This window comes from Apis laboriosa, unplaced genomic scaffold (genome assembly GCF_014066325.1).
Source record: "Apis laboriosa isolate Shangri-la unplaced genomic scaffold, ASM1406632v1 scaffold81_cov154, whole genome shotgun sequence".
NCBI lineage: Eukaryota > Metazoa > Arthropoda > Insecta > Hymenoptera > Apidae > Apis > Apis laboriosa.
In genome coordinates, this window is record NW_025224529.1 from 444,697 (window position 1) to 456,869 (window position 12,173).

Consider the following 12,173-nt stretch of genomic DNA (forward strand, 5'->3'; position numbering starts at 1 on the left):
GAACGATATTTTCAGGATAAATTCTGGATGGATTTGAACGATTGAAAAATATCGACGTGTTGGCAAACATGTTCCGTACAAGGGGAGGAGAAGGAAAAGATGTTTGGTATTTAATAATCATTTCTTATTCCAAATATATCATTGTTATATATACGTATGGTTTGTACTGTATATAAATGATTATAATTTAATTTAATGTGATAAAAATAGGTATGTATAGTCTCTTAAACGTAATTCATCATTAATTCTGGATAAAAGCTTTTCAACAATTGTAAAAGAATTGTAAATGTAAAGGTTATTTTGATAAGTTTGGTAAATTGTATTCAGAAGAAATATTTTTTCAAAGTATTCCAGATCACTGTTCTTTCTTTCTGGAATACTGTTTGGTATATGACTCCTCTTTTAATTGTCCAGTTATAGAATTTTTCATCCCTTAACATTTGATCTAATTTTTCTCCTTTAATTAATGTTTGTGTGATTTCTTATAGATATAAGTCACTGGAATTTATAAATTTATTACTAGATATACACAAGTATAAATAAATAGAAAAATTGAAACAGTTATGTATGAAAAATTTAAATCTCAACTTTTCATTTATATACACTTACATCGATGATGACTACATTATTGAACGAAGTACAGATATATAATTGATGATATACAATTCATACTTACACAGACTTATCGATATAATCATAAGTAACAAAGATCAGATACATGCCGTGATCCGTGAAATATTTTGTAAAACATAATTGTTTGAAGAGAAAATTATATTAAGATGAATCCAACCTAGATTGAAGATTAAAATTGCGTTGTCTCTCCAAATTCATCTCATTGGACAATCGAATTAAATTAGCCTGCTCATTTCTAAGAGCTCTCTTCAGCTCCTGAAGCTTCCATCCTGCCTCCATTTGCTTCTCTGCAATCTGTTTCTGCAAAGCAGCTATACGTTTATTCAAAATATCCGTCGAATTCTCTGATCGTTGGGGTGCTTCACATGGAACAGCTTTGGAATCTTGTTGCACCATGTCTGATGTCAATTCACATATCTTGTCATGAAGTTCTGCCAATTGCGTAAGTGTCAATGACTGAAATGAAACACGATAAATACGATAAACAAGATATTCAGACGAATGTATAATTCATAGATACGTTTAATGACTATTATTCTTGCACTTACATTTAACCAACCATCAGGATCGAAGGCACCAAGTTCCTGAAAAATAATTAAATTATATGTTGAATATACCTTATTTTTTTAATATTGTAAATATTGATAATGTACGAATAAGTTTAATAGCTATTTTTTATAATTAAATATTACATCACATTTAAATATTTAAATAATAATATGTATTATCATTTTTAAATTTTATTGTTATATATTGTTTTCGAAATGGCCATTAATTATTTAAAATATTACGATATAGTTTTTGATTTATCATGAATATTGTACATACCACAGGTTTTAATAATTTAGCAAGATTTTGTATTTCTTGCTCCGCTTTATTAATATTGATACTTAAATCTTGAGACATCTTCAACAAATCCTCAATCTCAATGTCATTTGTTGTATTTGGATTTATTTCTGATTCTTCCAATTTATCCGCCATTTTGGGTTCTGTTCCCTTACCGTCTAAATAATTGATGTAGTCTCGAAGACGTTGTACACCTATTTTAAATAATGAAAAAGCATATGTTTTGTATTTCATAGTTTAAAAAAAGAAATCAAAGATGAAAAATATAATTTTTTTAAATGTAATTCAATGAAAAAGTAAAATTATTATCAAATATGTATATATAAATCTTCAAGATGAAATATAGTAAAATACTAAATATTTGAAAACAATATTTGTATTATTATATTTTCTCAAATTTAATAAATTTTTATTTTTCAAAATGTTAATTCATTCAAAAACTTAAATTATTTTTTATTCTTTATTATTTATTATTTTGATTTTTATCCTAATTATATGAATCAACAATCTCATATTTTTTATTATTCTTTGTCGATCAATCAATACAATGTTTATAATTTCAATGTTCAATGTGTTCTTTTCAATTTCCGTACACCGGTAATTCGCGTGTATAATTTGTCGCTTTTAGCTTGAACCATAGGATCGTTTAATGTCTTATCATAAGCCTCGTAATATTAAGCTAGTAATATGCTGATACGTTTAGCCAGATATTGTAAACTGCGATTAAAACATGGATATACTTACACGCACTTGAAGATAATACGTGTAATACGTTTTCTAATCGATCGATTCTGATCAAATTAATTAGCACGATATTACGTCAAACTTATTACCATGTACAAAATATGTACATATACTGCATGTATGTACATGTAATATGTATATACACATAGATTAGTGCGAGTCAATGACAGATAAAAATTGTTCAACTTTGAACTATACATGAACTTTCATTTTTATCTTTCAATAAAAAAATTATTTATAATATGTACGTAACGTGGTAACGTTAATAAAAATAGATATTAGAAGATAGATAAAAATAGGTATTTATAAATATTTAAAATGAAGAAATTTTTAAGAGATCTTAAATTTATAATAAGAATCTAAATATAAGATCTGAATATATACTTTAACTTATAAAAAGAAAACTCTATAACTCTACAAAGAAATATAATTGTACAACAATCATGTTGCATTTAAATATTTTTTCGAGTCTATAATATTCAAATGAATCAGATATTGTAAACGATTAAAAATTGTAAATAATCTCAATTAATAATGACAATGAAGAAGCAATAAAGCGACAAAAATAATTTCTTACATATATGCACATTCGGAAAGAAATCTTTATTCTATTCTTTATACCTTTTAACTGGTTTTCAAAATTTTTCTGCAGTATTTTGTTTGCTTTAACATACTCGCTGCAATCATCCAGAATCTCTTTGTCAATTTCCGTCTCTTTTTGATCCACATCTTTATCTGCACATACACATATATATACAATAAATAATTCCTAGAAAATAATTTTTTCATATTAGAGATATTTGCTAAACTTTTCTAAATATTGAAAAATCAAATTTATCGATGATCTTGTTCATTTCTAAATAATATTAATAAATACGATATCTATAAAATGTAAGAAGAAAAAATATACGTGCAATTAATAAAAATCCTCATCCCAGCTTTTTATTAATATTGCATATCTTTAATCGAATTCGTAAAGATAGTTTATTTTTGTCACCACCAAATTTGCAACATCGAAAAGTTCGAACAATTGAAATGCTACTATTTTATTAATTATCGTACCTAAAGCTTTTTTCAGTTTGTCATTTTCCGCTTTTAATTTAGCCAGTTGCTTGCGCAACTTTTCGTTCTCTTTCTGGCAATCGTATAAATCGCTTTTCAATTTTGCATTTGTGGTCTTCAACTCGTCAATCTCTTTGTCCAGCTCCACATCCTTTTCCTTTCTTATGTCCCTATCTTCTCTCGCCTTGGTCAAATCGCCCCGCAAGTCGGCATAATCTTTTTTCAATTTGTTCAAATCTTCTTTTAATCTATCCCCTTCGCTTTTCGCATTGATCAAGTTGTCTTGCAGTTTCACATTCTCCGATTTCAACTTCTCCAATTCTTTAAGCAACCTATTGTTCTCCTCCTGGCAATCGTCTAATTCTGTTTTAAATTTCGCGTTTTGATCTTTCAATTCGTCATTTTCCCTCTTCACCCTGACCAGATCTTTTTCCAACGCGGCAGCACGTTCTCTAAATGTATCTCTCTCCACTTTCAGATCAGCAAGTTCAGTTTGCAAATTATTATAATCATTTTGCAACTTATCCAAATCATTCTTCAAATTTAACGATTCGTTTCTCGCATTATTTAAATCGTCTTCTAATTTTTTATTGGTTGATTTTAACGTATCCAATTCCAGGCTCGGCTTGTCCAATTCCTTTTTAGCCTCTTCCAACTTTTTCTTCAAATCATCAACCTCCTGCATCTTATCCTCGAGACTATTGATTTTATTTTTCAAATCGTCATTCTCTCTTTTCAGATTGTTCAATTGAGTCTCCATATCCTTCAAATTATCTTTCGCCCCGGCTAATTCCTTAGACAATTCCGCGTTCCTCTCGTTCAGATTCTCGATCTCATTCTTCAGATTCGCACTTTCATCTTTCAGTGCGTCCAATTGTTTATTCAATCTCGCTATTTCCGCATTCAGCTTGTCATTCTCATTCTTCAGCTTGTCGTTTTCATCACGAGTCTTATTCAATTCCGCTTTCAACGCTTCCAGCTCCTCCTTCAGATTGGTCGACTCCTTTGCCATTGTATCTTTGACAGCCGTTTGTTTCTCCAATTCGTTTCTGAGATTGTTCAAATCTTCACGGGTACGATAGAGTTCCTTGACCAACTCCTCTTTCTCCGCCGACAAATTCGATAGCTGATTTTCCAGAGACTTCATCTTCGCCTCCATATCCTCGAGTTTCTTCTTCGACTCGTCGAGCTCTCTCTTCAGACGATCATTCTCCGTTTCCATTTTATCCAGATTCCTCTTCATCTCGTTGATTTGCGTTTGCAATTTATCATTTTCAGTCTTGCAACTTTGAAGATCCGATCTTAATTTTTCCGCGGCTGTTTTCTCCGCGTCCAAAGTCGTCTTCAATCTGTCGATCTCCACCCTCTGCCCATCACCCTCTCCTCTCAATTTCCCGAACTCGTCCTCCAAACTTCTCTTGTCTTGGATAAGTTTCGTGTTCTCAGATTTCAGATCGTTCAATTCGGTTGTCAGCCTATTGTAATCATCCTTCAAACTCCTCAGAGGATCCAATTCGGACCTTAACGCGTTATTGGCGTTTTTCAACACAACGATTTCATCTTTGCAATCCTTCAGCTCGTTCTTCACCGATACGAGTTGTTTTCCTAGATCGTCTATCTCGCTTCTGTACTTGCTGTTATCCGCTCTCAATTTCTCTAATTCTTTCTTCAACGCTTCGAGTTCGGAATTCAAGGAAGCGATTTGTACATCACCCTTATCTTTGGCCGATTTTTCCGCTTCCAATGTTTTCTTCTGTTGGTCCAATTGCGACGTTAAATCGGTCAATTTTTTATTCAGATCGTCTTTCTCGTTCTTTAGTTTGATCAGATCTGATTCAATGACTTTTTTCGCAACCTGTAAAAATTTAAAATTAAATTTGAAACCACTTTTTACGTGATATGCATATAGTGTAATATTAATATTAATAATAATATTAATTTTAGTTAAGAAAGAACGAAAAATTCGTATCAATATTTTGAAAATTTTTCTCTTAAAGATTCATAGAAATTTTATTTTGTTTCATTAATCACGATGAAAATATTTTATATGAAATATAATATTTCCCGTGAATAAATATGTATAAACAATAATAAAATTATATCAAACGAAATTTATTTATGCACTTGTTAAGCAAATAATTTATTAATTTACCTGACATTCGTTCAAATCTTTCAACACTTTCTCGAGATCAGCTTTTAATTTTTCATTATCCAATTCGAATTTGCAATGCTCCACTTTCCAATGGTCTATCTCCGCTTCCTGATCAACGATTTTCTGCTTGAGTTGTTCGATCTTTTTCTGCAAATCGGTAATATCTTCTTTCAAATTATCACATTCCGTCTTCAAATTCAATACAACTTGTTCCGTGTCCGATAACTTCGTTTTAAGATCTTTATTTTCCTCTTTCAAAGCATCGTTCTCCGCCCTACAATTGTCCAGTTTCTTATTCAAATCGTGCATTTGATCCTCCAATATTTTCATAGCGTTTCGCATATTTACATTGTCGAGCGTTTCTCTATCTAATTTAGCTTTTAATTCGTTCGCCTCGTTTCTCAAAACCGCCAATTCACTTTGCGATTTCTCATTCTCACTTTGCACACGCGACAACTGCGGTTCCAAAATCTGAATTTTATGTTCAGCTTCCTCGAGCTCGCGTTTTAATTTATTCGTTTCATCGTTCAACGATTTCAATTGTCCTCGTAATTTTTCAAGTTCGTCCTTCAATTTGTTATTTTCGTCCTTCAAATTGTTATTTTCACCCTTGCACGATTCCAACTCTTTTTTTATCTTCGTATTCTCAGCTTCTAATTCATCATTCTGCTTTTTCAATCTTTCATTTTCCGTCTTATTCTCCGCCAATTGCTTGTTCAATTGATCTTTCTCATCTTTCAAAGCAGTATTTTCGCCCTTCATGTTAGTCAATTCACTGGCTAAACTGTCCCCCTCACCCCTGAGTCCGTGAACTTGAGATTTCAGCTCGCTGTTCTCATTTTTCAACTTTTCCATCTCGTCCACACATTTGTCGAGACCGCTTTTCAAGGAGTTCATCTCGGTTTTCAATTGATCGATCTCTTTCCCAGCATTTTCCAATTCCTTTTTCAAACGATCCACTTCGGCACGCAAATCGCTATCCTCTACTTTCGCTTCATCCAACTTTTTGCCAGCGTCGGTTAATTTTTGTTGCAATTCTGAAATTTTTGGTTTCAGATCGGCAACTTCGTTCGTCAAGCGATCCCTCTCAGATTCCAAGCCTTCAACTTCCGATTTAAGGTCCTTGTTCTCAGTTTTTAGCTTTTCTATCTCGTCAACACACTTCTCGAGAGCGTCTTTCATAGAACCTACCTCGGATTTCAATTGATCGATCTCCTTCCTACCACTTTCCAATTCCTGCTTCAAACGATTCAACTCGCTAAGCAAATCGGCGTTTTCCGATCTCATTTTGTCCAATTCCTTTACAGCGGTGGTCAAATTTTGTTCCAATTCCGTGTTTTTAGCTTTCAAACTCGTATTTTCGTCCGACCAGGTCGTTTCGATCTTCTCTCTCTCCGTCTTAAGTTTCTCGTTCTCTACCTTCAGTTTTTCCATCTCGTCCACGCATTTATCCAGAGCACTTTTCAACGAAGATATCTCTGATTTTAATTGCTCGATCTCTTTCTTGTCTTTTTCCAATTCCTTTTCCAAATTATCGATTTTGGCACGTAAATCGGCATTCTGCGACTCCACTTCATCCAATTCTTTCTTAACGTCGTCCAACTTGTGTTCCAATTCCGAAGCTCTCGTTTTCAAATCGTCGTTCTCTTTCTTCAAATCGTCCTTTTCTTTCTTCAAATCGTCCTTTTCTTTCTTCAAATCGTCGTTCTCTTTCTTCAACTCGCCATTTTCGGTCTTCAAGTTCTGCATATTTTGTTGCAGTTCTCGAAACTCGACGTCCTTTAACTCTTCCTTATCCTTTAACGCATCACCGACCGCTTTCATCTCTCTCTTCGACTCTTCAAGGTCGTCCTTCAAAGCCTTTACGTCCTCCTTCAACGTCTCGTTCTCGAGTTTCATCGTGTCGAAGTTCCTCTGCAACTCGTTCTTCTCCGCTTTCAGTTTGTCGAGTTGTTCATCGGCCTTGTCCAACTCCGTCTTCAGATTTTCGTTCTCCGTCAACGTTCGTTCCAGCTCCCTCTTCACATTCTGATTCTCGTCCAGCAACGCGTCCCGTTCTCGCTCCACGTTGTTCAATTCATTCGAGAGATTGTCGATTCGCGCCTCCAAATTGCCCATCGTTCGCTTCATGCTCTCGTTATCCTCGTTTAACTGTTTATTTAAATCCTCGAGCGCCTTCTTCTGCCCCATCAGATCATTGTTCTCGCCTCGCAGCTGCTCCAGCTGAGCCTTTAAATTTTCGTTGTCCTCCATCAACTTTTTCGACTCTTCCAACCGGTCGCGAAGTTTATCGTTCTCCATCCTTTCCACCTCTATCTCATCCTTCAGATCCAAATTCTCCTTTTGCAATCTCTCGAGCTCGCCTCTGTTATCCTCCAGCTCCTTCTCCAACTCGGCTAGCTTGTTCTCGAGGACATCCATGTCCTTGCAACACGCCTCGAGCTCTTTGTTCTTTATCCTTTGCTTTTCCAACTCATTCCTCAGATTCTCGAGCTCCTCGCTCAAACTCGCCTGGTCTTCGAACCTCGCCTCTAACTCGTTAACCTTGCTCTTGTAATATTCCTCCAGCTTAGCCTTCTCTTCCAATATCTGTATTATTTGATCGTTCCTCTCCTTCAATGTGTCGCGCATCATATTTAACTCGTCCATTATTTCCTCTTTCGTTTCCCTCAGTTCGTACAATTCCGGCTCCAGACGTTCCAGCTTAGCTTTCAAACCGTCCAAACCGAGCAAGTTTATCTCCGACTGTCTTAACGTGTTCAAAAGATCCGAAATCTGAAAGAGGAGGGAGTCTCTTTTTTCGAAAAGAGTATAAATCATAAAGTAGTAAGATTTTAACGCATAATTTAATTTAATATTTCTTCCAAATGAAATCGCATAATCTTCGCATTAATTATACACATAAAGTTAACAAGGTATCTAAACTTTTCCATTATGTTGATGTTTCAAAAAAAAAAAAAAAATATATACAAAGAAGAAAACACTTCTTTTTCTTTCTTTCTCTCATTACTATGTTCTTTTTACATCATCTCTCTCTCTCTCTCTCTCTCTCTCTCTCTCTCTCTCTCTCTCTCTCTCTCTCTAAAAAAAAGTCTCTGAATACTAATTAACCTACACTTTCCATTCCTAGCAACTTTCCATCTCAAACGACAAACCCTCAAACGAGCGCTTCAACGTATCGTAACACGAAAGTGTAAGAAAGAGAAAAAGAGAAAAAAAATCAATTCGAGTCAGCAAAGGGAAAACTCATTCCCATTAATCGCTACCGTTATTTTTCAACGCTATACCTTCTCGTCTTTCTTCTTGAGATCCTGTTTCATTATCGCTATTTGCTCCTCCAGACTTTTCAAAATGAACATCTGCTCCAATTCTTTGTTCAACGCGTCGATCTGATTGTTCTTCTCCTCCAACTCTTTGGTCAGATTGGCCACCATTTCCTCGCAATTATTCAATTTGTTCACCAAATCTTCGATATCGATGTATTCAGGCACAGTGACCGTCTCGACCACTTTCACTTCCCTCGGCTCCTCTATCTCTTTTATCTTTTCCTCGCACTGGGCCAACGCGCGTTTCAAATCGGCCACTTCGGCCTTAAGGCTCTCGTTCTCGGAGCGCAGATCTTCGCAGCTTTTCGAGATGGACACCAACGTCTCGACTGGCTCCCCTTTCATGAGGTCACGAAGCTTCGCCCTTAGACGATGTATCGCCGGGCAGCTGACGTCCTCCTCGGTCCGCGCCAATTTCAACTTCAATTCCGATATCGTGTCTCGCAATCTGTCGAGAAAGGGCGAAAAAGTTCCTTTGACACTTTTAGAAAAAATGATGGGGTACGAGGTTTTTTTTTTTTTTAAAGTTTCAGCTCTAAAGTTTTATGATTCAGCTTGTTCTGATTCAGAGTGAGAGTTTAATTTCTAAAAGGAAACGATCGTTTCGAAAGACAGTGAATTTTACTTGTATCCGAAGGAGATGGAGAAATAAAATGGATAATTCTATGTTAATACGATAATATTTGATTTGGGAAAAAATATCGAGCGTTTTCAAGTTTTACTATATGCTAAGAGATCAGCTATCCTGGATCATTTAAAAAGAAAAATTAAATTGATATTTTTATTAGTTTCTAAAACAGGTTATAATATTTTCGTATATTTCCATCAATTATTGTAAATAAATTTGAATATTAAAAAGAAATAAAAACACAGATTGCGAATAAAAAACGATAGATCTATTTAGAGAAATGTTAGCAATAAAATATCGAATATTAATGAACAATATAAGAATAATTACATTCGCAAACTAAGCTTCGAGAGATCAAGTGTCTTACATAATCTAATCCATAAATAAATTATACAAACATTTAAGAATGAATCAAACAAGATTTATCGAGAACGTTGCGTGAATACACCAAAGAAAGATTTTAACAATACTTGTGAAAAAACATTGGAATATTCATTAATTAATTAACTCTTCGAATATATATATATATATATATAACATATATACGCCGTACGCATTACTAGAAAATTATAAAATATTAAAGAAATCTGATTGAAATCACGTTTTAATTTCTTTCGCCATCTAAATTTCTTTTAAACAAACACAAATACTTCTGCCGATTTATTTGCAAATTCGTCCGAAACGCATCACCCTGTATCGCGTCGTCGTTTTCCTAATAATTCGCCGACCGGAATAGGAAACGATTAAACGAGATCTACGAGGTTTACGAGGGAGAGAAAGTGGCAAGCAGTACTCTTTCTTTTCAAGCGCGAAACGCTCCCTAAAATATCTCATCTTCTCCCTGAGGAAGAAAATCGTGGCGCCAGGATCGTCGCAACAGTCTCGTTCGGCGAGAGTTTCCTCCAGATCCCTCACTTTATCTTCGAGCGCCGCGTTTGCATTTTGCAGCCTTTCGATTTCTTCCCGGGAGTGCACCAGCAGTGGATCGGGCTTCAATATCTCATCCGCATTTACACCTACACAAAAACACATCTAATCTTTAGGAACATTCGGAACAGTGCGCGTGCACACCTCGATATACAGCTCGAAGAAAGAGCTCTCTGAATTTTCAACCGAAAATCCTTGAAGCGAGAAAGTCTTCGGATCTACCGTTCGAAGAAACGGTTTGTATCGCTATTACTAGCGGATGTGTAGGATAAATGTGCGATAATCTATATGATAAATTGTGTAAATAGCATGGAAAAGAATGATGGAAGCGAGAGATTACTACACTTTTTAAGGAGATAGGAGAGAAAGACGTAAGAATAATTATTTATTCTAATCGACGTTACTTTTTTACTCTTTTCGGGGAGGGGGAATTTTTTGAATTTTTTTCCCTTTTTCACGGAATAATTCCATCGCACAGAATATTGTACAATTTTCTTGTCGATCACTTTCGAGTTCAAAATCATATCTATAAAAATATTCCGCACATTGCTCATAAATCCCCGTAACGATCTTAATATTCATTTCGAGGCATTAATTTGCATTGTCGACAACACGGGAACAATTTCGAGCTAATCAAATTAAACGAGACACCCGGTGTGTATAATTTCACCCGTTCTGCTTTTTGCAGCGCTAATTGCACGGAACGACTACCCCCTACTAAACGACTAATTCATAAGGGAACGAGGAGAAACTCGAACGAAAGGGTATCCGTACAGAATTCCAATTAATCAATTTCGCGCGAGCCACCTGCTAGTCGAAGCAGAGAGAGAGAGAGAGAGAGAGAGAAGAAAGGAAGACGGAAAAGAGAAGAGAGAAAGAGAGATAGGGAGAGAATGGGAAGGATACGAAATATCATACATCGATACCGAATGTCTGGAGGGTTTGTTTCAGAGACCTATTTTCGCTCTCGAGCTGAAGTCTTTCCATTCGCCACTTCTTCATCTGACACTTCATTATCGTGAGCTTCCTCAGGGCAAACGAGAGGTCCTGGATCTCCGACTCTTTGGAAGTGTCTTTGAAGGGATTGTAACTGCAGCAACAGCAAGGCTCGTTCGGGAAATCGGCCGATTCCAACGACGCCATTATCCGGCTAATCTTTTCAAGTTTTTCAACGTAATTGCAAACCGAGACGAGAATTTTAAGATCGATCTGTACCTACAAGAAGGAAACGTGGAGTTCAGAAGCCGAGGGAAACTCGATGAAAAAAGAAATGCTCGGTCGTTAAAGGAATTTTAATATATAGATTGATTTATTTTAAGGGTTAAACAATTATTTCCTCCCCCCTCGAGTTATCTACCACTCGAATAATTTCTTTTATTTTAATTCTACGATTCAGTTATTTAGGATTAATTTATAATAAACGTATCGAACAAGATCATTCGATGCGATGTATATAAAAAATTATAAATTAAATTCATCGTAAGTAACATTTTAACATTCAATTTCAAGTGTCTAAATATCGTTTAAAATAACGGGTTCGTATTTAATCTTACAACGCTCGTTCGCGGCAAGTTTCTTCACGAGGGATAATGGCCAAACATTGTTAAAAAAAAAAAAAAAAAAAAACGGCAAGAAAGATAAACGCTTTGACTTGAATAAAATACATAATTCATAAGTCCGTTCATAAAGGAACGTAACCGCGGCTGAAAGGGCTATGAATTCGCATCAAGGCCATTATCAACGGTTACGGTACAAGACTTGCCACTTTTAAAGGAACGTAAAACCGCGTTTGGGCATTCGAACGATCGGTGTCCTTACTTCGTTCCCGATCCTCTAAATTCCCATTCCATCCATT

General features: G+C 35.2%; 1 protein-coding gene across 1 annotated transcript; it reads right to left on the reverse strand.

Moving 5' to 3' along the window:
- Positions 1–657: 657 nt before the first annotated feature.
- LOC122719531 (flagellar attachment zone protein 1-like) lies at positions 658–11,461 on the reverse strand. The gene is made up of 9 exons (XM_043945439.1): positions 11,245–11,461; positions 10,185–10,407; positions 8,725–9,211; positions 5,438–8,212; positions 3,286–5,140; positions 2,845–2,958; positions 1,462–1,673; positions 1,182–1,217; positions 658–1,089 (listed from the first exon to the last, which is right to left on the reverse strand). Exons 1-9 carry the CDS (start codon positions 11,459–11,461, stop codon positions 775–777), a joined length of 6,234 nt encoding a protein of 2,077 aa, XP_043801374.1. The 3' UTR covers positions 658–774.
- Positions 11,462–12,173: the final 712 nt, after the last annotated feature.

Coding starts and splice junctions, on each gene's coding strand:
- LOC122719531 (XM_043945439.1), bottom strand. CDS start 11,461: ATGGCGTCGTTGGAATCGGCCGATTTCCCGAACGAGCCTTGCTGTTGC. Junction 1,674..2,844: donor TTTTGAAAACCAGTTAAAAG/GTATAAAGAATA, acceptor TATTTAAAATAG/GTGTACAACGTCTTCGAGAC. Junction 1,218..1,461: donor CTAAATTATTAAAACCTGTG/GTATGTACAATA, acceptor ATTATTTTTCAG/GAACTTGGTGCCTTCGATCC.